This window comes from Silurus aristotelis (genome assembly GCF_946808225.1).
Source record: "Silurus aristotelis genome assembly, chromosome: 22".
Taxonomy (NCBI): Eukaryota; Metazoa; Chordata; class Actinopteri; order Siluriformes; family Siluridae; genus Silurus; species Silurus aristotelis.
The window spans coordinates 7,003,146-7,030,745 of NC_139595.1; the positions used below are offsets into that span (position 1 = coordinate 7,003,146).

Consider the following 27,600-nt stretch of genomic DNA (forward strand, 5'->3'; position numbering starts at 1 on the left):
CACACAATGGTTGTAGGATGGTTGTGAATAGAAGAATGGGGAAAAGAGAGACCTGGACAGCATCCAGATGGTTAAAGATGGCCGAGCCATATTTAAGGCTAAAATAAATGAATAATTATGTTTAACAAACAAGTAAATCATCCTCATGCAAGTTCTGGTCAGAAGATCCATCACAGGTTTGTGATTCACCATGCTCATGAACATTGCGGTACATATTGTATTGCTGTTTTAATTATATCGCCATCTAGTGGAGACTTCAGCAATACATATGAAGAGTGTGTATTGTGGATGTTGGAATACCATCATCTGCATTTATATGCATTACTGTACCAAATATTTCTATCTATCTATCTATCTATCTATCTATCTATCTATCTATCTATCTATCTATCTATCTATCTATCCATCTATCCATCTATCTATCTATCTATCTATCTATCTATCTATCTATCTATCTATCTATCTATCTATCTATCTATCTATCTATCCGTCTATCCGTCCATCCATCCATCCATCCTTATAAGTCCTTTGTAGTGTTGCTGTCAATGTCAGTAAAGTTTAGTGAGTCAAGCCTAAAGCCAAGCCATGACACTACCTCCAACAAGATGATATTTTCGGTTGTGGTCACAACTCTCACAAAAATCCTGCCATCAAATGCTATTGTTTTTCTTGGGAGACGTTCATTGTCTGGTGGTTAGAACATTAGTAATTGATTTTTTTTTCCAGGACAGTTCTTATAATTGTGCTGGCTGTGCCAAATGCAATGGCTCTAATAGATTTTCCTGCTTTTTTTCAGTGTCAGAATGGTTTTCTCCCATAGACTTTTCTTAGAAAGGTTTTTCTTCCTAACAGCAAATACAGTGTTCAAATTAATTACCCCATTAACAATAGGAGGATAATTAATTAACAATCCTATTAATTGGTCAAACCATTAAAAGGGGCACACCCAGGCAACAAGAAACAAATGTCAGCCTCATATTTTTCATCACTTAAATGAATGCTGAGTTGGAACAATATGTGTCATGTCAACACAGATCTCAAACCTCTAAATGTCTTCAGTCATTTACTACCAGTTTCTTTAAGTGACTGTTGCTAAATGTTGTTCTATATAAAAACGTGTACTTATTTTCTATAATTTTTTCTGAATGCTGGTTTACTTTTGGGAAAATTGAGACTACATATTAAAATTGATTATGTATGTGATTGTCTCCAAAGAGAGGCTTGCAGTCATTTAGCAGAATATGTGAGAAGAGCCATTTTCATTACACACAAACAAATGAGAGGTTAAGAAATTTCTTCACACTGATCCTTCATTGCTTGAATATATTTATACAGGGTACTAACCATGGTATTACCCACTTTTTTTTTTTTTAAATCTCACCTTGATTTTATACACAGAGGGTCAGCGGGATGAAAGTGATGAAAGAAGGTGTGGGGGTAGAGGGGTTCATCTCTGTCTACCTGGATTTGAAAAACAAGATGATGTTGTGAACAGCTTGAAGGTGAGAAGGGAGAAATAACAGGAATGGTGATATAAGAAAGAATTAGGATCATGGAAAAAGTGAGAAACAACTTCGAATGGGAAAAACAAAGAACAGATGGAAATTTGACAAGCGATTGTGATTTCAAGTCTTAGGAAATGTAATATTAAATGTGTGGCAGGAGAAAGTGTTGAGATATTGACTGACTCATAGCATTTTGAATCTGTTGGCTATGTGCTTGAATTGTGAACAGAAATAATACGTGCTACTGGTGTGAGTACAAGGTGTGAGCTGATCACTTGTTTCTGAAAAGAAAAAAAAAAAAATTGGAAAAGCGTCCTTGGGAAAGAAAGCAGACTCTTTGAAGATCACTGTGGCTCCAGTCTTTCTGTTTTTATTACAAAGTCAACATATCTACATATATGATTTCAAATAAATCAGCAGAGAGAAGTAAGAGGTTGAAAATGTGAACGCTTGTTAGCACTTGGCCTGAATATCTTGCAGTGTATTAAAATCTTAGGGTCCTTTTTTTCTGTCCAGTTATCCTGCTTTATGTTTCCTCTTTAATGGTGGCTCCAGAAAATAGTCACCCCCTAGAGATTAGTCCTTTTTTCGCTGTATTGCAACACCAAAGTTAAATATATCAGCATGCATTATTTCTGCTTCTTTTAAATTCAAAATGAAACAAATTATTCCTATGTTCTCAGAAATACTGTTTAACTGATCAACCCTTTATGCAATAAATATCACTGATGTTTTAAGGCTTCACAGATAAAACATCAGATCAGGTCAATCCTGTTGTCATGAGCACCAAAGAACTGCCCATGAAGCTTCAAGATGCAGTTGGTAGGAGGAAAAGATGAAACCTGGGTAAGGTAAGAAAAAGATCAACAGCACTTTCAAAATTTTAAGGAGCATTGTGATATCCATTACAACAAAGTGGAAAAATATGGCACAGCCCAGACACTATACAGATCATGCCATTCTTCTGAACTGAGCCCAAAGCCAAGAAGGGCAGTTGGCAGAAAATGTTTAAAGCTGCCAGCAGTAACAGTGAAGCAGTTGTACAGTTTACTGGCTAAAGGGAGAAACCGTGTAGACCTGAAAAATATTAGCAGCTCTTTCCAGATTTAGTTTCTTTAGACCTGTGGCCAGAAGAGTCACTTTTGGGAAAGTCTACTAAAAAAAAGATAAGGCCTAGAGTTTGATATAAGGCACAGGACCAAATTTCAGAATTTGTGGAAAAATTATTTCGGTAAAGCATTATGTTTTTGGCACAGACCAAATGCAACCTAACACCCAGGTAACACCATTCCTACCTTCAAGGTGAGTGGTGGTAGCATCATGCTCTGGGGTTGCAAAAGCACCTGAAAATCTTGTTGCCAAATTAGAGCAGAACTCGAGTGTTCAAAAGCAAAAACTACAAAATAAATGACTAATATATTAGGGTTGTATTCAAGAATGACCGAGTCAATACTAGACTTTAATCCAATTGAAAATTTGTGGCCTGACCTAAAAATTGCTGTCAACCAAGGTTCTTCATCTAATCAGGTAGATTTGTGCTTAACAATTGTCCAAAATGGCCAAATCACAATGTGCAAAGCTCATAGAAACATATGGCAACGCAATTACTGCAAATGGACAAGTACTGGTTCTGGTGGTAGGATAAGAGAAGGCTACTTAATAACCAAGCAGTGTTTAGATGTTGTAATTTGTAAATGATTCTTAGAACATCTAAATAATTCATTATTTTCTGTAAAGATTCACTGTAAAAAAAAATCCTATTCTTTTACTTAAATTTGATGTTACAACACAGCAAATCACTGGGGGTTAAATACTTTCTGGGGGCACTGGTATGTGCTGTAAGATTTGTAAGTTATGTTAAAAGCTGGCTATATATCCTTTATAACGTTTAAAGTTGTTAAATATTCAGCTGTAAGTCTTTCAGATGTGCTTTCCTCGAAGGGATGAAGAGAGACGCTCATCTCCTCTGTCGCTTCAGCCCATTACAAACTGCAAAGTGCATTTGAACATTTGAGCTGTTACGACCATTATGCTTTATATTGTGCAATTCCACCGTAACCATTTCCATATATTATCAACAAACATCTGCCTTAATCTAATAAAAATAAGCAAGATTGGATAAAGGGTAATAAATAAAAGTGAAAATAATATCAGTACTCCATCAGTGTGTGCTTTAAAGAACAGGCTCTTAAAGTCGCTGTGGTCGTTTTCAAGTCCCATAATCTCTCTCCAATACCTTTAAATGGCCGTCGTTTGTTTCTGTGTAATCATTATTATCAACAGGAGAATTTTAGTTATACTACTGGCACTTAGCGCAGATCCTTCTGATGAGAAACAGGGTCGGAGTAATTTTCACAAAATTAGGAAAGGCTGTTAGGCCCTTCTGAGGGATTTTTTAAATCTTTTTTACTAAAAAAACAATTCCAGGCCTTGTGCTGTTCTGTTCCTAGGACATTCTAAGAGAAATTTATACAGGAAATATAAAAAAAAGAAAAAAAAAAAAGATTTTACAGAGGGACCATGTACAGTCACATTAGCTTGCCAACTACACAACATCTCGTCGATTATATTCCAGCAAGTACTCCAAAAAAATGAATATAAATATTATTAAAAATACAAGCATCATATCAGCAAAACCAAATAAAAAAATCAGATCGGTTAAATATTTGACGACGACGACGATAAGGCTCACTTTTAGTCTCTTGACGAGGATCAGACCTACGAAAAAATGTCCTCCGTCTTCGTCCGTTCCAGAGGGCTTGTGCTAAATCTTCTGTAACTATTCATAAGAAACTCCTTTGTGCTATGCCTACACACGACTCCTCCACTAAACAAAAACCTAACGTTTTCTTCTAGCACAGTTTAATTAAGCGAAAGAACTACTGGAATAATTCAATTGAACTGGCTTCTGCAGTCAGTCTTTGCTTTTGGCAGCGGGTTTTATTCAACTTTACAAAGCACTTTCATTTTTAGTCGGAACACTAGAATGCTTTGAAATTGACTTTTGAGAAGAATCTTCAGCTTAAGATTTTCTGCCAAGGTATAGGGACCAAGGGATAGAGGATATATGGTCATGTTATAGCCCATATGCTCTTAGCCTGTCAACATGTCAGAAGTAAATAACAGTGTACTGTTTGCATACGGTCTTTATACGGGCCCAAAGAAAAACAGCTTCTTCGTCTCAAATCTTGGATCTTTTACCAAAAAAAAAAAAGCTCCACAATTCCGACATTTTCAGATGATGACTAAATTTAAGCCGTTGCTAACTCATATTTCTCACGCACAGGGTATAAGCAGCATATTTGTGGAGAGAAGAAAGAGGAAAGAGACAGAGGGGGAAGAAAAAGGAAGAGAAAGAGTGACACACATCAGAATTACAGTATTCACAGGCGCTCTGTCCAAAACTGACAACAAAAAAAAAAACTCTATAGACGTATCTGACAGCTCTTTAAAGGCAAAGTTCAATCACGATAGCGCTCCAACTGACCAGGAGTAAAAGAGACACTGAAGCTGATTATATTACATTACTAATGTAGTGTAAGAAGAGTCAGTGATACAGCCGTTCGCCTCCAAAACCAAGAGAATCCATAACCTATGACCCTCTGCCGTTGTTGCTCCGTTAGGCACAGAAGGTACGAGTTCTGCTTCTCCTTTACGGCACCGAAAACCTTCGTCATACAGGAGCTGACGGGAGTTCACCTCTGATCTTGTTTCATTGGCAAATACAGTTCGGTTTCAACTCCCAGTAAAGAGTGCAGCAATTTTCCAGGCGTTTTTGAATTCATTGTTTTTTTTTTTTGTTTTTTTTTTACATATCGTAATTTTTTGTTGTTTATTTCGAAATAGGTTTCGTTTTATTTATCCACGTTGTAATATTTCTAAAAAGGCGACCACGACATTAATATCAATAACTGAACACTGAGGTAATAAGCTTGCTGTGATACAGAACTTCCCTGGGAAGCTCTTGAGAGAAAACTTTTTTGTTTGTCAATTTGTCTTTTTTTTGTCTTTTTTTTGTCTTTTTTTTATTTCTCCTCCAAAACTGCATTCAATGTCATCGAATTTCAAAAACATTCCCCTTCGCAATGGCATCATGGAACAAGAGAATTTCTGTAGCGCTGTAAAACATTGAGACAGGTGTTGGGGAGACGAGTGTGTTCTTCCTTCTTTTATGTTGCATAGTGATCAAAGCTTCCCAAGTACTCGAGAGCGGCCTGGTAACAGAACTGGTATTCATCCTGCAAAGACAAACAGCAAGACACAACAAGTTAAATTCCACCAGTGAAGAAAATTTGACAATATAATTCGTTTTTTTTTTATTTCGGATTGGGAGCACTGATGAGTTCTATGTAGAAATTCTCAAGAGAGGTTTTTCCCTGTGAGAAAAGCTTTTAAACAGAACTCATATCCAGGTGAAATCAATAAAGATCCACAGAACCCTTGAGGAACTTGGACAGTCAGGTTTGTTTCTTGTCCTAATTGTGATGCACTTAATACCGCTAGATGCCAAGACGACTGGGTCAGAGCATCTCAAAAACTGCAGTTATTGTGGGGTGTTCCTGGTGTGCAGTGATCAATATCTATTAAAAGTGGTCGAAGGAAGGAAACGTTGTGACAGGGTTATGTGCGGCCAATGCTCATTGATGCGCATTGGGAGTAAAGGGCGGCCCGTGTGCTCCAATCCAACGGATGAGTTACTGTAGCTCAAATTGCTGAAGAAGTTAAGGCTGTTAATGCTCGATGGCTCAGGACTGTTTTGACAGAAAAAAGGGAACAACACAATATTAGGCAGGTGGACCCAATGTTATGCCTGATGGGTGGCCATAAAGTACCTACACTGACCCATAGGTGCACAATGTAGATCTCAGATAGATTCAGAAGTTATGTGAGACCTGCAAATGGGATCTTCTTTTTCTTTTGTCTGCTCCCGTTAGGGGTCGCCACAGTGAATTATCCTTCTCCATATCACCAGTCCTCTACATTTGCCTTTTTTAAATCAATCCTCTGCATGTCTCCCTCACCATATCTATATTCCTCCTCCTTTCTGCCCAAACTGCTCCTCAGCATTCTTCTATTGCTTTATATACCCTGTGTCATTCCTCTGCACATAACCAAACTATCTCAAATGCGCCATTCTTACCTTCTGGGATCTATATATCTATATAATTTATTTTAGATATTATTCATTTACAAAGATCCTAAACTAACTCTCTCTTTAAGGGCATTTTCATGAGATTTTTGGTTTATTCTTGGCCTCAGGTTTATGATTATATAACTAGATTATGAATTAGAGCACAGTATAGAGGTATTCACGATTTAGTCAGGCTTGGTTTTACCTCCGTCTGCACCATGGCTGGTCGTTGTGTACGCAGCATTTTGACTGTTTGGAAGATGTCCACAGCACCCTCGTAACGCATCCGCTCCAGCACGATACTGAGAGTGATGAACACACCTGTCCTACCCACACCCGCACTAAAAGGGTGAGAAAGAGAGAGAAGCAAAAGAAGAAGTGAGAAAAACAGTGTGTGTGGAGTATGAGCGAATAAGCAAATGAGACAGATGAGGAGTGAGAGGAAAAAAAGAAAGTGCAAGTGAAGGTTGAATCCTGCTTAATGAATCGCTCTTATTTGATTTATTAGCAAGTCTAATGTGAGGCAGCAGCTCATGCAGCTGTGATCCTGACCCTTCTTCTGCTTTTTAAAGGCTGTGATCTGGGGGTCAAAGGGAATTCTGCCAACACCACACAAGCATTTCTGAGTGCAAGAAAATGTGGGGCTAATTTATTTTCCTAGCTTATGGTTATACATGCATCTCTTCTACAGATTAGCACTCAATATATAAACAAAAGTTAGTAAAGACTTAAAATTTACTTTTTGCCGTTTGCTGATATATCAACTGCCACTCTTCTGTCTCATTCAGCCACAAGGGTGTTAGTAAATCCAGTGTAAGACGAGGAGGCCTGGGGTGCAGTCAGTGTTCCAATTGGTCCCAAAGGGGTTCAATAGGGTTGAGGTCAGTATTCTATAGCATGCGGCTCAAGATCTTCCTTGCTAACCTTTGTAACCCATAACTTCATGCCTTTGTGCTTTGTGCAGGGGAATTGTGATGGACCACATCCAAAGACATTCTATACAATTGTGTGCTTTTAATTTTTTGGTAATAGTTTGGGGAAGAACCGCATGTGGCTGAAAAAAATCAGGTGTCCCTATACTATTGCCCATATAGTATAGCTCATGTCAGTAGTCTAGAGGAAGAATTCAGAATACACGTGGTGCATTTCTAGAAGTTAAACTATTACAATGTATTCAGTTTTGTCAACCACACTACTGTGTGGTCAATGTGCAGCTTGTATAGAAGTATAGATTTACTGTACTCTGAAAATAACTCAACATACAGCCATTATTGTCAAAAAAAGGTGGCAACGATAGTGAGTACACCCTCAGTGATAACAGCTGTATGTTGTGTAACCATGCAAAGCCACATGTGCGATTCATCATATTCATGTTTTTGTTTGCTTGACAGGACCATTAGAGCAGTAAATTTGGTGGCTTTGAGTACAAATCTGTCATACTGACCACAGAATCTTCAACATGGCACCTTATTGCAAAGAACTCTCCAATGATTTGAGAATTAGAATTGTTGCTCTCCACAAATATGGCCTAGTATATAAGAAGATCAGAAACACCCTGAAACTGAGTTACAGTACAGTGGCCGAGGTCAATAAGAGGTTTTTCTAAGACTGGTTTCACTTGAAACAAGCCTCGCATGGGTCGACCATAGAAGTTGAGTCCTCATGCTGTGCGTCAGGTACAGATGCTGGTTCCAAAAAACAGACGCATGAGTGCTGCCAGCATTGCTTTAGAGGTTGCAGAAGCAGAAGGTCCGCTTGTTCAGATCAAACGCCGCAAACTGCAACAAGCCCTCTTCCCAGAAGAAAACGTCTTCTGAAGCTGAATCACAAGAAAGCTTGCAAACATTAAGCTGAAGAGAACCTGTCCAAAAGCATGAATTACTAGAACCATGTCCTGTGGTCTGATGAGACTAAGATAACTTGTTTGGCTCAGATGGTGTCCAGCATGTGGTGAGGAGTACCAAGAAAATTGTGTCTTGCCTACAGTCAAGCATGGTGGTGGTAGCATCATGGTCTGGGGCTGCTGCATGAGTGCTGCTTGTACTGTGGAGCTGCGGTTCATTGAGGAAAACATGGATTCCACATGTACTGTGACTTATGAAGCAGAACATGACACCCTCCCTTCAGAAGCTGGTCAGAATGTCACTTTTCCAACATAATGACGACCCCAAACAATCTGCCAAGATGACAACTGCCTTGCTGAAGAAGCTAAAGGTGACGTTGATGAAGTGGCCAACTATGTCTCCAGACCTGAGCCCTATTAAGCACCTGTGGGGCTTCCTCAAGCAGAAGATGGAGAAGCGGCATGTGTCTAACATCCAGCAGCTCCGTGATGTCATTATGGAGGAGTGGAAGAGAATCCCAGTAACAACCAGTGCAGCTCTGGTGAATTCCATGCCCAAGAGGATTAGGGCAGTGCTGGATGACAATGTTGCTCACACATAATATTGACACTTTGGAAACAATTTCGACATGTTCTCTTATGATGTACTCACTTTTGTTGCCAGCTATTTTGACAATAATGGTTGTATGTTGAGTTATTTTCAGAAGACAGTAAATCTGTACTGCTATACAAACTGCACAATGACTACTCTAAAATATATCCAAGTTTAATTTCTATTGTATTGTCCCTTGAGAAGATCTACCAAAATGGTTAAAGAAATGTAAGAAAAAATTCCCACTGCATTATTTCTCTATAAGATAGAAATCCCAGTTTTTAATTCCAAATTTCAACGTCTTCGACATGTCTTCAACATGTATACCGGTCATTTAGGGGGTAAAAGTTGACAACTAACTATTTCAAAATAAATCTTTGTTATTTGTTCTTAAACAAATAATAACTCCTTGACAATAGTTGTGCACTACAGTATAAAGTTGCGCACTACAGCTATAATCCAGGTTTTACTTTCAGCTGTGCCATGTGACCATTGTGGTCTCTGAGGACATTTATATTTAACCAGCTGTGTGTGCTCCTGCCCTGTATTCACACAAGGTCAAGTGATTTTTTCTTCAAGAGCACAGTGGCAGTAAGCATCAATGGAGATTGCACCCATGACCCCTTCAGTATGACCAAAGTCGTCTCCAATAGGTAGAATTGTGCTACAAACAAACCTGCAGTGGACAGTGATTGGTCCATCCTGCCCAAACTGCTCCTTGGTTTTGTGAACTTGCCCAATGAAATCGATGAAGCCCTCTCCTGATTTTGGCACTCCCTGTTCGGGCCAGTCAGTGAACTGGAACTGCCTGACTGTCCGTGACTGTCCGTCCTTCAGTGAGAAACATACACATAGTTGACAAAGCTTAATAACCTAAAGTAGTGCTCAGATGCTTGAAAAAGAAGATCTGTAAATGAATTTTTTATGCATTTCTAAGTATTAACATATAATTATTTTTATAAAATATTGCTGTTGAACTCTTCAGTCTAACGGATCATTTTCCAGAACAACAGCGATGTCCATTATACCATATAATCACTGAAATGGTAATGCCGCTTCTAAAGCGATGTCACATTAATTTTAGAAGTCTCCAGTATTATTGCTTTGTAACAATCAGTACGTTTTCTATCATTGTTTTCAGGGTAGAGGACTTTGTGATTTCTGGTTGCTTGAAAGCTATGTGTGTGTTTTTATTTTTTTAGCATTCATAAATTCACTTAACTAAGTCCCATGGATGAACTATGAACAGTTTAAAAGCCTGACATGCAGTTCAATAACATTGAATATTGTATTTGTTTGCAAATTGCTGTAGTATAAGAAGAAATAAAACACTTTTATTCCTGTCAACTTTAAGGTGATCCTTCTACATAGTTGATTAGTTTTATGTTAAGGTTTTTTTTAGTTGTTCCTGAAATTATGATGTAACACATAACCTGATCTAAAACCAGAAAAAAAGTTGTTTTAGAATCTGTAGTAAAGAAAACACATTAAAACATTTTATAATACTATGTTAAAAAAATGACTTTTAGGAATGAAAAATGGAAAAATCTTTGTTTACTGTAAATAAAAACATGTATAGATCCTAGAAATTATATTCACAAATATCTAGCCTATCTATAAGATTATATGAATTTAGTATATTTGTTGCACCTTACGTGATTTAAGCACTTATTTAGGGCTTGAATTACTAAAGACTTGTGTAAAAAACACTTAACTGACAAAACAAAGGTGGGAGATAAATAGGAATTTTTACAGGGCATGGCCAGTTTCAAATAAGCAGAATTATATAATTCCCATTTGTCATAATGACTTTGAGGCTTTGTCTCTGAAATAGAGTGACCATAACCATAAGCGTTTCCTAGAATTATTTTTCAGATAATTCAGATGTCAAGTCACAATATAAAGTCTAATATTATGCTGCATTTTCTTGATATGTGAAAAGGCCTCACAGTTTTTTGACAGTTTTTTAATAGATTCTAGCATCTTTAATTCTGTGTTATAATCAACAATTATAATAACAAGCAATTAGGCATACATGTGGCAAGTTCCTGTCTTATACGTTTCAGTGCCTTCTTCTGATCTGAACTTGCTACAGCAATCGAGACCAATTAACGCACTCAAAAATCTAATTTACGTTCCTCATCTCATTACATCAAAATGCCTGCGAGCTATCTTTTAGATCTTTAACAGAACACTCAATATTTTTTGAGTGGCAGTCTAGATAAAAAGATTTCTGATTAGGAAATGTTGTGTATATTACTTGTGTTGTGCAGTACTCACTCTTGCGTCTGTCACTTTGAATTCTCTTAGGATATACTGAGGCATGTTGTACTCAGCCATGGGGTCCACCACAAAGTACTGGTAGCGGGCAGAGCGCTCGGCAGGCCAGTACTGGTGACATTTTTCCTGTTTAACAGACATAAAGATGAATAAACACAAGCTTTTGAACACTTATAGCTACCGACACTTAACTTGTGAAGTGTGCCTACAGTGTGCTTTTTTAAAATGATTGACTAAAACTAAAAACTTAAAAAGTATAAAAAGATCCTATAATGACCATGAAATTATATTTAAAAAAGTAATATAATATAATATAATATAATATAATATAATATAATATAATATAATATAATATAATATAATATAATATACAGTGATTATGTTTATCAGAGTGACTCAAATATAAAAAGGTGGCACAAATTTGATCATCTCTGCCTTATTTCTGGTGACATATTCACGCTACAATAAAAGAGACTACTAAGCAATAAACAAAATATTGGAATATGCATCGAATATTTTCCTATTTTGAGGATGTTGAAATTAAAATTTTTCAACATGTTTAATGCATCAAAGCATGTTAATAATTTATATATCGATCACATATGCCACCTCTTTAATAAATTTAAACCACAACAGTTCAGGTTTAGTTGTTAAGGTCGTCACCCACCCGCCCCATTTCCCTCAGTTTGGTAAGCATGACTACGATGGTGGAGTTGTGCTCCCACAGCATCCTCCAGAAATCCTCGGTGGTCTCTGCTAAAGGACCTTGTGTGGCGATGTATGCCTTCTGCTGCCTAAAAGAGAAAAACATGATGATACGCATTTAGAATACATTAAACCCTGGGGTAAAATGCCAACATGCTCAGAACTTAGCAGATGGGAAATAAAAAGTGAGGGTGTGACCTGGTATACTAATGAGTAAGAACACTCTGTATAATGTTATTTAACCTGTAATGCAGTCTATAATTGTGGACAGTAACTAGGTTACTATTAGTATTTCCATTTGGGGAGACTTTACTGCATTTCTAAGTCAAATATCTTACTACATTTTGAAAAAATCAGTCATTTCTTTTTATTTGTGTGTGGATAAAAACTTAACTGGTCAAGCACACAGCAATCCACCAATCAGGGTCGAGCGCATGCTCTGTTTTATGCTTATTTCGATCACAGCGGCAGATTTAGGCATAGGGGACATGGGAGGCCGCCAGAGGGCAGCATCTTGCAGGGGGGGCGGCAATGGGGCAACCACGCAAAAAATGTATAAAAATCTTTGGTTTTTTTTAGTTTTTTCGTTGTTGTTTTTTTTACAGCTTATTTGCACGGTGTTCATTGTCAATAAACCTGGTCAGGACTCGGAGTGTGCACCCACTGCCTGGAGAAGTTCCCTCACTCATACACTCAGAAAGGAGAGGCGGAGGTTGGGTGATGTCACCTCAGCCTTCAGGTTTCCAATGGGAGCACTGACAAGACCCGGAGTGACGTCATGTCAGTAAGGAGAGCTGAATCCAAATTAAAATTATGGATGACAAAAAATGACTAAACACTCAGGAGCCTAATTCAGAAAAAAGAGGAAAGAAGTCGGGGGAATGTGCAAAAGATCAAGGTGTGTTCACAGCTCTATCACACATCTCGTTATGAGCATAGTATAAGCTAATGCATTTAATAAAATTGGCTAATCGCTGTATATCACTTATGCTGTGGTGCCTGCTGTGCTTTTATGCATAGAGCAACAAAAAATTTTTTTAGCTTGCATAACATTATAGTTTATAAAATGTAGTTTAGCTTAAAGCTTAAAACAAAACGACTACAACCTCACTAGTCTAGTTGAATTGTGATTAAACTATCACTTATTGATTTGGTTACCTATAACTGAGGTGATGTCATAAAGTTCATGAACTGAGTTCAATAAGGGGAATCTCCAGTTCAGCTTAAAAGACTAAAAACAAAATAAACATATATTATAAGGATATAGATGTTGTCTGTATCTAATGGCTACAATTAGCCAAGGAGTTTTATGGTTCTTGGTTCTGAAAGTTGTGCACAATGACGTGTATTTAATTGTGCAATAAATGCATTTAGGGTGATATTTATACATGAAAGTTATCTCTCAGAAATGTATCCAAACTTGTGGACTGCTTGTGGAATATGTTCTTTCTCATCCAGCGACAGTAGCTGAAGCAGAGAGAAGCTTTTCAAAGCTGAAACTAATCATTGGGGGAGACGTTGGGTCATGGTGTGGATCAGCCAGTGTGTCATTCAAGCCAGAACCCCCATTGCTGGTTGGTGGTGTATCTACTTAGCATGAACATACAGTTTAGCAACAGTTCAACAGCAAGCAGAAATTCCTGACTCTAACTTGCCATAACAATAGTGGCCTTATATCCACAATTTTTAGAAGGAGTTAAAAAGAAGGTTTTCGGCTCATGATCATTTTAATAGATATCAATCGGTGTTTGACTCATTAAAATAATTCTATTAATAGATCGTTGTGCTCAGAGTAACATTAGTCTTTTCACATAAACTGACTTGCTTAAGCAAAGAGTCTTATGACAAAAATTATAACAGGAAACATTATAGCCATAAAAAAATCATAGTATTTTGGATACTTTACATTTGCAGGCGAATACTTTTGTACTTTTGCACTTTTACTTTTTACTGAAGTAATATTTTACCGAATATATCTCTTTTTTTATTCAAGTTCATGGATTGCGTACTTTGTTCGCCACTGCCTATAAGGGACTTTTATATGTTCGTTATTTTGATTGTATTATTTGGATAAGGGAAAATTAACCGACCACATCCGAAGGCATCCTAAACAATTCTGTGCCTTCAAGTTTGGGTTAACAATTTGGGGAAGAAGCACATATGGCTGGGGAAGTCAGGGGTTATAAAAGTTTTGTCCATATAGTGTACAGGGAAAAAAAAATTTGTGCGTTTTTATTGCTGATATGCAGGGTGTCTGAAATATCTAAAATACCATGCACATTTCATTTTTCATCTTCATGGGGTGATATCTGCAATATCAATTTGTAACATAAATGAATAACAAAAAGAAGAGAATATGCATTTCTCTTAGGTTATAAATCAATAATGCTTTAATATTTCTTTTTTGAAAATGCAACATTTCCCCACTAGTAAATATTAAGGTGTTTTCTACACATTGGAATAGCAATGTAGGGTTGTACACAGTATACAGTTCATTCTTATATAGTTATACTTGCAGCAATGCAAGTAAGAACATTCTAATGTACGCTTTTAAATGCACTCAGACACCATAACATTGCTACAACATGTCAATATAAAATGCTAATTTATTCTGAAACTGTGTTATGCCCCTACCTGTATCCATCGATAAAGCTGGCGTTGATGTAGTCCGAACCATCGAGGCCTCTGATTGGCTGCAGGCACACACGGGTGGTCTCATATGGCATGATATTTACTAGCCTGTTCTTGAACTTGTTGCAGGGCAAGTTGGCCGTCACAAACCTGGAGGTGTGAGCTTTAGTGTTTGCCAGGCGCTATAAGAACAAAAGAAAACTAGTTAGTATCGAGCAAACTAGTTTATACAGAGCAAAGTCATAAATAAAAATAATAGTACACTGAAAAGACTGTGACAAAATGTGTTTAAAAGGAAAATAAAATAATTTAACAAGTACTATTTTATTCATTAATATTAATATAATGTAAAATCACATAAAATGGGGCCAATTTTGTCTGAGAGTAGAAACCCACGAAAAACAGAGACATGCTTTAGCAGTCTCCTGAAGCAATCCCGTTAATGCTTAATGAACTCCCATTTAGTGCTGAGCAGCAAAAGTTATTATACTTAACAATATTACGAGATTTAGTAAAAAAAAAAAAAGTGGCGTATATTTTATCCTACACAGAATGTGTAAGGCAACCAAAATTGTGACCACCCTTTCCACCCCTCTCAGCAACTCTTCATCCTTCTACCATCAAGCAGAATGTACCAGACCACCAGACTTCAAAAACTGCCTCATTCTTAATATAGTCAGATTTTTCAAAACATGGCTGCCCCAACAACCTCCTGGTGTAGTCAAACCCTTCCAATAATCCAGCCTTTTGTATACCCATCTGTTCAAGTTTATTTAAAGTTTATTTCTATACCACTTTCCACAATGGACATTGTCTCAAAGCAGCTTTACAGCATGTAAGAATTCTAGAATAAAAATGTTAATATAGGTGAAATGTGTATTTATTACCGATGTGATTTATCCACCATCTGCCTTTAAAAATACTGCTATGAGACACTAATCATGCTGCTACACCTTTTTCCAGTTTTTCTTTAATCCCAGTTGCATGTTAGTGTAGAGTTTTACTTTCTTCCATCCACTAGTGGTCTATTTTTAGTAGTATGCATTAACCTGTCTATTTATTGTCCTGTGCATATTATAATTTATGCTACAGTGCAGTTAAATTCTCAAATCAGATTGTTTGGAAAGTGTACATTATTATTATTATCGTTATTATTATTGACGCTCCTTAACTGTACCTAAATTGTAATAAATGGCCACTCCATTATAAGCAAAATTAAAAACTCTCTGCACAAAATGCAAATCATTTTCTACTGGCACGTTACAAACCACCTTCGTGCATTATTTTTGTTTAACAGCACAATCTGGTGTGTGTTCTTGCTTACACATTTTCATTTGAACATAGTCCTACAATGCTGCTGTCCTGCAGAAATAACATTTCATTCTAAAGTATATCAGTTATATATAGACTTATACAGACTAGACAACTGACACGGCGTCTGTACCTTAAACTCCAGTGCCCTGCCGGTGACGTGCTCGCCGCTCTCCACCTGTGCCAATTTCTGCATGTAGGAGTAGAGGCTGCGTGCTGCCACCTCAGTGTTGCCACAGGTGACAGCCTCCAACAGGGCCTCATGGATGAAGCTGTACTGATCCTCCGTCTGCACCATGTAATTCCTCTGAGAGCGCATCAGCGTCACGTGACCATAGATGTCCACGGTGCGCTCGTGGCGGATACGTTCAAGCATGGCATCGATCACAATGAAACAGCCTGTACGGCCCACGCCCGCACTGAGAGAGAGAGAATGAGTGAGACAGAGAGAAAGAGAGCCAGAGAGATCATTCTGAGGATCATTCTTATTCCTCATTGTGTGTGGGTGTGTGTGTATGTGGGTATGATGCATAATAAATTCTCCAAAGACACAATCTATGACCAGAGACAAGATCCAGCTGAGTTAATCAACCACACGCTGTAAAGCTCAGAGAGACAAATAGAGCCAGACAGAGGAGGATATTTTATAATATCCCTTCTGAAATGAGAGAAGAAATCAACATCTTACTTTCTGTTTAATCTTTATTAGAGGCCACATTACAGTTCCAGAGGTTGTCTATTCTTAAAATTACTTATGGGAAACATGCTGAAACATAATACGCCTTTTGTGGTATGGAGTCTGCAGTGGAAAGACACAACTCCAAACCCAGACGGTATATATATATATATATATATATATATATATATATATATATATATATATATATATATATATATATATATATATAAGGCAGTCTGGAAAAACCCTTTAGATGTCTCTGAAGTCTGGTAAACAGCCAAAAATGTCAATAGACTGATTGATGATCATTTGAAATAGATAAGAAAATAGTTTCATTGTCAAATTATATAACTCTTTACCAAATTGTATGTGTGTGTGTATACATATAAATACAATTTTATATAAACGGTCTGAAGGTCAACACATTAATTAAGAAAATCTGAACAAAAGTTCCCTAAAGTTAAAACTAAATAACAGAAACTGTAATTTACAAAGTTTTCTTTTTCACTTTTATCCGAAGTGACTTACAATTTATTTGAGCAGTTGGTTGTTTAGAGTCTGGCTCAAGGGCTCAACACTGACAGCTTGGCAGGAACCAGGATTTAAACTTACATCCTTCCCAAATAGTAGCCCAGAGCCATAACCACTGAGCCACCATCCCTAAATGCCCCATGACTAAAGCCAAATAATTTCAAAACCCATGAAAATAGAAGGGCTGTGAGTCTGTGTATGTGTGTGGCACCTGCATACCGACCTGCAGTGAACAACGATAGGACCTGCATCTGGAGGATTGCAAGCTTTAACTCTGCGCAGGAAAGCCAAGAATGGAGTGGGATACTCAGGTACACCATGATCAGGCCATGCCGTGAACTGGAACTGTCTCACCTCTCGCCTCTCATTACAGCCACTCTGAGAAAGCGACACAGAGGCAAAAAAGAAATTAAAACTATGGCAATAATAGGGATAGTAAAATGAAAATAATGCTGCTGTCCATTTCGCTCAATGAATTGAAGAATACACAAATGCATCCCAATGATAAGGGTATAGTAATAAATGTACTGTATGATATTTTTTTTTACCTTTGTGCATCCAAATGTAAAGATCTTTCATTAAATAATTATTTCAAATAATAATTCATTAATATTTGACTAAAATGTGCGCATTTCAGTCGTGTTGAATGAATTACTTTGAGTGTCGTTAATTATCATTTATGATGCAGGAATTTTTTTACATTTATTTAGTCGGTGTAATTCATTACACTTCAAGATCTCTCAATCAATGATTACAGTCAACCAAATCCAAAAATAGAGCCACAAAAACCAAATGTGGGCGTACGAGCGTGCACACATATGTGAGTGTATGTGTGAGAGAGAAAGAGAGAGAATGAGAGAAGCCTGATATATGATACACTCCCTATAGAGGGGGAAGGTAATTAGAGAGCCTGAGTCTCCAAGTCTCTGGAGGAAAGCGTCAGTAAGAAACACAGAGAATGTCAACTATTGAGATTAATTTAGACAGCGAGTCATGGAGAAAGACCTACGAGAAGAGAATGTGAGACAGGCAGGGAGTAAAAATCACCTGTTAGTGGAACTGAAAGCACACAATGTGAGAGTGACGGAGAAAGAGGGTGAGATGAAGAAAGTGATAGGAAGACTGACTGGTTGACGGGTTGTTTGTTTTTAACGCAAGAAAGATTACCTAGTATGCATATTCAATTATCAACATAGTTACATTACAACGTATTATAGAATATATAATATATATTATGTGGTATAAAAAGTTCTGATCACCTTGTGCAGTGAGAGGGTCCGCACACAGAACGTCGCAAGCTCCATGGTGTCCAGTAGTGTGACCTGCACCAACCCGTACGTTTCTGTGCCTCTACTGGGCCAGTACTGATCACATTTTATCTACATAGAGACACACAAATGCTATTATTCACAAACATACACAATGTTTTACACAATTAGGCACAATGTCTACATCAACATAGACACAAATATATCTACTTTATATATATATATATATATATATATATATATATATATATATATATATATATATATATATATATATATATATATATATATACAATATACAAAAATATACCTGTACAGTATCTCACAGCAGTGAGTACACCCCTGGCGATTCAGCAACAATTTTATTGTTATTATATGTTCTCTAAGGAGCCATAATACAGAAATGAAACTTGGGTATAATTTAGAAAAGTCAGTGTGCAGGCTGTATAGCAGTACAGATTTACTGTCCCCTAAAAATAACTCAACATACAGCCATTATTGTCTAAATAACTGGCAAAAAAATGAGTTCACCCTAAGTGAACATGTCAAAACTGTGTCCAAAGTGTCAATATTTTGATGTTAGCAACATTGTTATCCAGCACTGCATTAATCCTCCTAGGCATGGAATTCACCAGAGCTGCACAGGTTGTTGCTGGGATCCACTTCCACTCCAAGTATTGTCCATTGAGAAGATATGCTAAAATGGATGCTGGAATGTGAGGGGTGTACTCACTTTTGTGAGATACTGTAAATTATATATTATATACAGACAGACACTTGTACACAAATGTAAAAAAATAAATAAATAAAAAAAATACTAATTAAATAATTATCAAGGATAAATTAAAGAAAGACAATCAAATGCTATAAAACTGCATTTATATATCTTAAGATTGTGGTTTCTTTTATAAAAGCTTTTAAAAAGCTACTGGCAGTATAAATTGTGCAATGTGCGCCTCAGAATGAAAACCTGACTGAAAAAGTTTGCTCTGTTTGTAGTGCACTACCTGTTATTACACTGACATGTGGACTGTGGTTTAAAAATGTGTAAAAAGAAATTCTAAAATGTAAAAAAAACTGTAAAATGTACAATGTTTTAAGGACGTTCCATCAGGCACAAAGACACTTGATGAGCGACATCTGAGAATCACTTATAAAAAACAAATTACAAAAAAGTCTTGCTTATAAACTGCTAATAAATTCACCACCAAAGCTACAGCTAATAGTTAGAAGCTAATTATGAAAATAAATTGACAGAGGCTTTAAACACATTGCTTAGAAAAGCAGCTGTTGTGTTTCACACCTCATCTCTCACTATCTTTTGCACATTACAGTAAAAGTCTCTGTCTTGCTTTCTCTGACACATACACTCACACACACACACACACACACACACACACATACACACACACACACACACACACACACACACACACATACACACACACACACACACACACACACACACACACACACACACACACACACACACACACACCCCCAAGAAGTAACGCACTCTGTTAAATTAACATAAATATGGGACTCTTTCACACAGCACACTTACACACCCACTGAAAAGGATCTCTTACCCTTGATTTCTCCTCCAGTTTAGTCATCATAACAATCGACGCAGCTCTCTGCTCCCACACCATCCTCCAGAAGTCTCCAAACGTCTCAGGCAGTGGGCCTTGTGTGGCGATGTACGCGTTCTGCTTCCTGTAGCCATCGATGTAGTTTGCGTTGATGTAATCGCTGCCTATAATGCCTGAAATAGACAAGCACGAAGCATTACTGGCTTGAACATTTGTTTCAATATATCCGTCTGAGTCACTTTCCTGATATTACATTTGAAACCCTTGTCTCTTCATCAGCAATTCAAAATGCCTGCCTCTGTGACATCCCTCAACACTTAAAAGTGTGGCTTGAGTCCAGGATTGACTGGAATTTTTGTAGAAAACTCAGTTTCTATATGAACCCAGTCCCACCTGAGTCTGTGTCCAGACAGACATAATAAAAAACAAAAGGTGGGAGCTTGAGATAAATACAGTGTCTCTTCTCAAGCATTTGCACATGGACCTTGTTCTATCAGAGCCAACATGCAGTTTAAACACAAAACTTTCAATGCTAGTGGTTCTGTAATGTAATTTCACAGCACTCAAACTCAAGGGTAGTGCTTTGGAGTGGGGTCAGGAGAAGAGCAGTGAATGGGCCAGCAATAATACTGCGGTTATCTGCAGTAATAGGGCAAAATTAAAACTGATACTATTGAAGTGATACAAATAGGAATGGGTTTTATGGCATTTTGACATGATCGGGAATAAAATATTTATTAGCTTCCACAAATTCATATTGCACAATTTAGTGCTATGCAGTATGCAGGGAATAAAGTAGACATACTTCTCTATACAATATTTTAAACAATATAGGAGTGGCTTTAAGTAAATCCCCTCCCTGACAAACATTAAATTTTGTAATGTATATTTGAAATGATGCTAGCGATTCAGATGCTAATTTGCTGGTTGGTAGTAAGGTTTTGTTTTCTGTGAGATGTGCTGTAAATATCTTTATTTTTCAATGTTCAGTGCTTAGTTATGATACTCATCTCAGCTTGATTAGTATTGTATGATGAATTACACAAAATGTAAAAGTACAGAGTATAAATGAGGAGGTGCAGGTGCTCTGCTGCATCGCTCTCCAGAAGGAGCTAAATCCTTTGGCACCACTATCATTAGGTATTCAACTGGCATCGTGGGTAATGTAGGAAACTGCTCAAAACCGTCATCTTAATGAAAGTGGTTTAAGCTGAAAATGAGAGCCAACTTTGTTTCTTGTACATCTTATGTTTATTATTAAGATTATTAACCTTAAAGGATTATTTTTTTAAATAAAGAAAATGTTGTGTTAATGTTCCATTTTATTGCATTTATTTTAGAAAATTATTGCTATTAAAGAAAGACACTGTATTTCTAATTGTTACTCACAATGAACACCAGGTGGCAGCCTCTTAAACAAGCGGTAAAAATATATATTATTATAATTTTTTTAAACACAAACCAAATTGTGCATTTAAGCCATTATACTATAGTTTAAATCCGGAAAGCAACAAAGAATAATTAAGGGCCTTGGTTTTTTTAATGACATAATTAAGCATATTAATACACACTTACAAACACACTGATTCTTTTTCTCCATAAATGCAATTTTATACTGGATAGGAACATTCCTCTTTATGTTCTTAACCAACTTGCTAGCTTACACAGAATGGTTGCAGGATTTGTAAATGATCTAGCAATTTGAATGGAAATGACCTGAGCTCAGCAAAAGAGAATAATGTTAATTGGGGTCTGTGCTGCAGAGACGCTGATTAGCCCACATACATGCACAGGCACATGAATCAGGAAAAAAAGAGGTTCAGTAATCATGACCTCTCAACCCTGGATCTCAATTTACTGCATATATTGTAAAGTGATTTTTTCATAATGGAAGTGTAAACTTATTAAATACCTTTCAAAACAGAAGAAAACCTCAATCATACGTTAAACATTACTACACCTGAAGACAACAGTAAATGCGGCATGATTTGGTAGGAAATCAATAGTGTAATGCTACCTACTTGATTTCTATGTGTTTCTTTATATAAAATCTATAAGTTTATAATGAAACTTTTTTATAACAGCAGGTCCCTAAACCAACCTTTACACTAATTTATTCATTAAAGATTTAAGTTTTTTAATTCAATGCAAAGTGAGACATACCCAACATCCTCTTTTTTTTCCCCTTTTAAAAGTAATAAAAAACCAATAAAAGAATACAGATTGTCTTCATGAGGCCTCCTTCATTAAAACTCAGCCGTGCCGTTTTACTGTTACAAACAATAATTCTGAAGACTCCTTCCAAAAAATGCCATATAAACCTCATCTTAGAAAAAAACTGTCACAAATATACTGTCTTTCAATGTGTGGTGCAGTAAAAATCACAGCAAGCGCCTCGTTCATGCTCCGTTTAGAGTTGGTGGGTATCATTGGGGTATTAAAACCTTGGATAAGTTTCTTTAAAAAAAACTGTTTTGTTTGAGTCTTTTTGCGAAGGCAAGAGACAAAACATTTGTCCTGTAAACTCCTAAACTTTGTTTCTTTTGTATGTGTTTCTTGAGGTTTGGCGCCACATTGGTTTCTTTATGCGCCTGTGTCATGATTTTAGTTACTACATGTACAAAAGGACCATATTTGATGACAGACATCACATTTAGGACAGTGGTAAGCTCTTATATAGACTGCAGAGCTGATGTACGGGGGGTGTGTGATACATGAAGAAAAATCCAGAGAGACTGCAGGTTACTACAATAACTGAAGAGGTAGTGCAAATTGCATTTCACCTGTAGGAAAATTTGATTTCACCTCCTACAGCTTCAGAAGCACTTTGCTTGCACAGCTGATGAAGGACTTTTGCCCACAACTTTACACATTACACTGCAATTTTTCTACTACTATTTTTTTTTTATGTACAAAAGTATTGGGACACCTGACTTTTCCAGTGGTGCCTCTCCCAACTGTTACTACAAATCTGGAGGTGCACAATGGTATAGGATGTCTTTGGATGTGGTAGCATGAAACTTTCCCTTCACTTGAACTACGAAACTTAAAAATGTTCCAGAATGACAATGTGCACACAAGCTCCATGAAGATATGCTTTACATGGGCTGTAATGCAAGACCTTGAGTGGTCAGTTCCGACCTCAACCCTCCTGAACACTTTGAGATGAATTGGAACTCTGACTGCACCCCAGGCCTCCTTACCTACATCTCAAATACTGTAGAACAACCACACTCCAAAATCTAGTGGAAATTCTTCCCATAAATCTGATAGTCAGGTGTCTACAGATATACTATAACTATACTATTATACTATTACTGTACCATTCACTGGTGCGAGCACGACTCTGGTGTGATCATAGGCAATGACATTTGCGTAGCGATTCTTTGGCTTGTTCACTTCCAGGTTCGAGTGCTCCCATGTGAACTGCTGCCCGGGATCGATGGACTACAAAACAAAAATTGGTGACAAACAAAGTGAACATGTTAATTTTCATGATTTTCAACTTCAAAAAGAGCAGAAATGATCACACATTTCAGACAGTTCGGTCAGACAACAGACGTGTGAATTATTGCTGTTTTCCCTCCCCGATGAACAAATGTGCTTGCAGCTAGTCCTCAATTAAACATCATCTGAATAACCTGTGCTGTTTCCAGAGTTTCTTACTGAGTAGCAGCAGGTCTGTATGGCTGATGAGCTTTCCCAGGGTCACCTTGGATTTATATGACCACCTCTCTTTTTGTACTTGCTCTCTTCCTTTTCTTGCTGAATACTCACATCCTTGATAATTCTTCTGTCTTTCATTTTTATGTCAAATAGTTATTCCTAGCTGTTTTCCCAGTTCTTTTACTTTCACACATACTCACTCTCTCTTTATTTTCAATCACAGCCACCCCCCCCCACCCCCTCTCATCAGTCACCTCGTACTCCTGGGAGAGCCGGAGGTTGTCGTTGGCCTTCAAAAGCTCTGTGTGTTCTGCCAGTTCGGAGATCGGGACTGGAGGGTGACTCATCATAGCTGTAGGGGGTCAAAGGTCAAAACGGAAGATCAGAACAGAATAAAATGACCATTAGTCACAAGAACACCTGTGCTAATGAGCCGTGTAAATGTGTCTGTGTGAGTGAACGCATTAGTGTGTGCTGTGCTGTGCTGTGCTGTGCGTAGGCAACAATTCAGGTGTAGGTGGTTACAAGGTGCTGGGTGGGTAACGGTGGAAAAATCTAGACTTTCACCTAGGTGTGATTTCACAGTTATGAATCACAAACGTCTGCATCTCCAGAGACAGCGGAAATTTAGTTTTAGGGACAGAAGAGAGGGAAAAATCCTGTTTGTGATCAATGAAGCAATTTTTAAGCCATCTTTTTTAGTAAAAAGCTTTTTGCCAACTGCAGCAGATTTGACACTATTCTGATTTTGGTGTGACTGAAGTGATTCACTCTTTCACAGAAATTGTAGTCAGAAAATAAACTGTGAATAAACTAGATTTAAAAGGAGTACATACAACCACATTGTTTTATCTTTCCAAAACAGAACAAGAAAAATGTTTTTTGTTATCAGTATTGTCTGCCCCCCAGTCTAAGCAATTGGCTTGTTATCCTAATGTGTGCACCTGTACTGTGTTGCGCACTTGTAGTTAATTATGCCCTGTTGTCTCCAGTGCTCTTCGCCTAGTCTTGGTAATTGTTCTTGTACATTAGTTATTGACTACTGCCTGTCATCTTTATTGGTTAAAGAAATTTCTTGTTCAATATTGTTCTTTGACCCAAGCTATAAATGGTGATTATGACTATTGGATTTCCTTTAACAGGACAAATTCTTACTACATGCACTTGCTCTAAACACATGTTACCATCCGGAAAACTTTCTGTCATCATCCACACATCGGTTTCTCTCCATTTCTCTCTAAATTGCACCTACTGTATGTTTGGGAAGTGCATACAAGCTAAAGTGCACACACAGTCAGAAAGTGTAGTCAGAAAATAAACTGTGAATAAACTAGAGTACATACAATCTAATTGTAAGCTGTCCAAAAGTTATTTCCGACATCCGAAAAATATGCACACCTTTACTTACTTGACTTAATTTTAGTTTTATCTTAGATATTCATTTGCATTATTTTTCACATTAGATATAAAGCTACTATTTCAGATGGAAGGATCTGTTTTTATGTGTTATCTCCTTAGGCAAATCAACAAACTCAATTTTACTTTGATTATGTATAGATAAAAGACACCAAAAAACCCCCCAAAAAAACCCCACTAATGACCAGGCATAAATGTTCTAACATTGCTAAGCTCTCCTGTCTTTAACAAATGAAAAGGTATCAGTATAAAGCTTGTGATACTGAGGATAAAAATTCATTAAAAACTTTTTTGTGCAATATTGAACATCAAAATTATTTGAATTTTAAATAATTAATCGGCAATCTAAATATGTAGATTAAAACATGAAAAAATGAGCAGAAGCAGTTGGTCATGTCCTCAATGTATCAGGGAATATAATCTCCTGTGAAAGAGAGGGTTTATTACACCATGGCAGAAATATCTATTTATGTCTAGTATCAATTAATGCTTATGTGCCATCTTTAAAGGTCAGGCTGAATTAAAATGGTGCGGTTCTCTGCTCTTCGTCTTTCCTGCTCTTCATTTTTTTTGCCCATCTTTTGCCCTATCAAGCCCTTTCTCTATTTCTGCTTTTAGCTTGTTTTCAATCCATTCTGTCGATTTATAATAGAAATCTGTCACAGATTCTCTGCTCTTTTTTCTCAGATTTTATCAATGACCCTGTAAAGCCCTCAGAGAGAGAGAGAGAGAAAGAGAAATAGAGAGAAAGAGAAAGAGAGAGAAAGTTTATATGTATTTATTGCGCGTATGAAATGCGTGTGTGTTACGAGCCTGGTGTGTGGAAGTTGATGCGTCTCATCTCGACAGGGTCGGTAGGGTGATGAGCCATCATTTCAGCGTTGTTCAGTAAACACTTGGTGCCAGGCTCGGAGTCTTTGCGCTTGCTAATTAGCAGAAACAAACACACCCACACACACACACACACACACAAAAATAAAACAGCCGTGTACAAATTCAGGATTTTAACTAGACTCAGGACACATAAATCAATATGTCCAATCTACAAGTCTAAACTAACACTTAATAGGGGTTCTAGCAGCCAACTGCGAAACGTAATATAACAGAAAGCCGATTTGACTATTATTAGCCATAAAGTTCCCTCATTAGCAGGTTCCAGTATTTTTTATTCGAGATTACACCACCTATCCCCTTCCCCTTTAAAATACATGCTGCAATGTTCCACTGGGAATTAGAGGTTAGCACTGGCTTACCTGTCTGGTTTGCTGATGTCCCCAGAGATTGCCATGTGAAATATGAGAGGAAGACAGAATGAGGGAAAAACAGGAAGAGGAAGATGAGGATGAGATAAGGACAAAGACAGAGGCATACAATTCAAAAGGGCCAAAGGGTGAGATGAGAAGAAAAATAACAAAAAAAGAAAATGAGATAAAAAAGTAATCAATATTTTCAATTCATATGCACAGGCTACATGACACCTCTTCTAGATAGCACTGTGTTCCATCGGGGAGTGTTTAACTCCTTTCCCCTGAGGAATGAGAATGTTTCCGGACTAAATGAAAGGGCTGTGAGGGTGGTACAGCTCAGCAAAGGATTTACTTGCCAAAAATGAGATCTAATAAGCCAAGTTCAGGGTGTGTCTGCAGTTTGGCTGACTCGGTGTTCCCCACTGTTCGAATGTTCTCCAACTAAGCAAACACAAGCTGATTCTCCAACCTAAGTGCACATGACTGCTGGTATCCGTAGTAAGAATGACTTAAAATTCCATCTAGCTTTAATTTTTTTTGGTTTACTTTTTAAGAAGCTGGTCTCTCACTCTGCATTGAGGATTTTGGCACTCTAAAAAGAAAAAGCGGTTGGCAGCTATCCTATTATCTCCTTTTATCATTTAATCTCTTTTTTTTTTGCTCTGACACTATTCTCTCCACACCCAAAATACCACCCTGTTACATATTTAATCGCAGCATTAACATCCTCCCCATTACACTAGCAGAGTGTAATATTAGCCGTATTACCAGCAATCCTTTCCCTATTTCCCCTTTTTTTTGTTTAGTCACTTAACCTTATATACATCGAAATTTTGTACACCATTTGTATATATTTTTTATATTTATTTATACATCTACTAATATCTTTAGATGTCTGCATCAAAAAGTAACTGCTTAGGTTTTGACCAAATACAAATGTATTACCTGGAATGAACAGATAATGTGTCCTAATAAGATAGAAATAGAGAAAGGTTCCAGAACTGTTCATAGGGACACAATAAATAGTATGAAAATGTATCTAAAATATGTAACTTATAAGGTTAAAACACCCACTGTTTATTAACATCAAATTACCGCATGCATTCATCCTTAGTAGCTGCCTGGTCAGGGTCACAGTGATGAATATATAACTATTTTTGAATATATTTTTGGAAATAAAAAATTTTATATTGTAGGCAGGTA

The 27,600-nt window shown here is 37.1% G+C and overlaps 1 protein-coding gene across 13 annotated transcripts in view; it reads right to left on the reverse strand.

The window, feature by feature from the left end:
- Window positions 1–1,859: 1,859 nt before the first annotated feature.
- Window positions 1,860–27,600, reverse strand: part of ptprsb (protein tyrosine phosphatase receptor type Sb) — a 139,825-nt gene continuing 114,084 nt past the window's right edge. For all 13 annotated transcript variants that reach the window (XM_083525484.1, XM_083525490.1, XM_083525482.1 and 10 more), the window contains 14 exons: window positions 26,404–26,415; window positions 25,964–26,076; window positions 23,989–24,086; window positions 23,392–23,515; window positions 20,066–20,241; window positions 18,468–18,587; window positions 17,432–17,586; window positions 16,132–16,417; window positions 14,691–14,869; window positions 12,019–12,145; window positions 11,352–11,477; window positions 9,748–9,902; window positions 6,842–6,977; window positions 1,860–5,743 (listed from right to left, as the gene is read on the reverse strand). In XM_083525484.1, coding sequence (XP_083381610.1) covers window positions 5,675–5,743; window positions 6,842–6,977; window positions 9,748–9,902; window positions 11,352–11,477; window positions 12,019–12,145; window positions 14,691–14,869; window positions 16,132–16,417; window positions 17,432–17,586; window positions 18,468–18,587; window positions 20,066–20,241; window positions 23,392–23,515; window positions 23,989–24,086; window positions 25,964–26,076; window positions 26,404–26,415 — 1,876 coding nt within the window. In that variant the 3' untranslated portion in view covers window positions 1,860–5,674. The remainder of the gene's footprint in view (window positions 5,744–6,841; window positions 6,978–9,747; window positions 9,903–11,351; window positions 11,478–12,018; window positions 12,146–14,690; window positions 14,870–16,131; window positions 16,418–17,431; window positions 17,587–18,467; window positions 18,588–20,065; window positions 20,242–23,391; window positions 23,516–23,988; window positions 24,087–25,963; window positions 26,077–26,403; window positions 26,416–27,600) is intronic.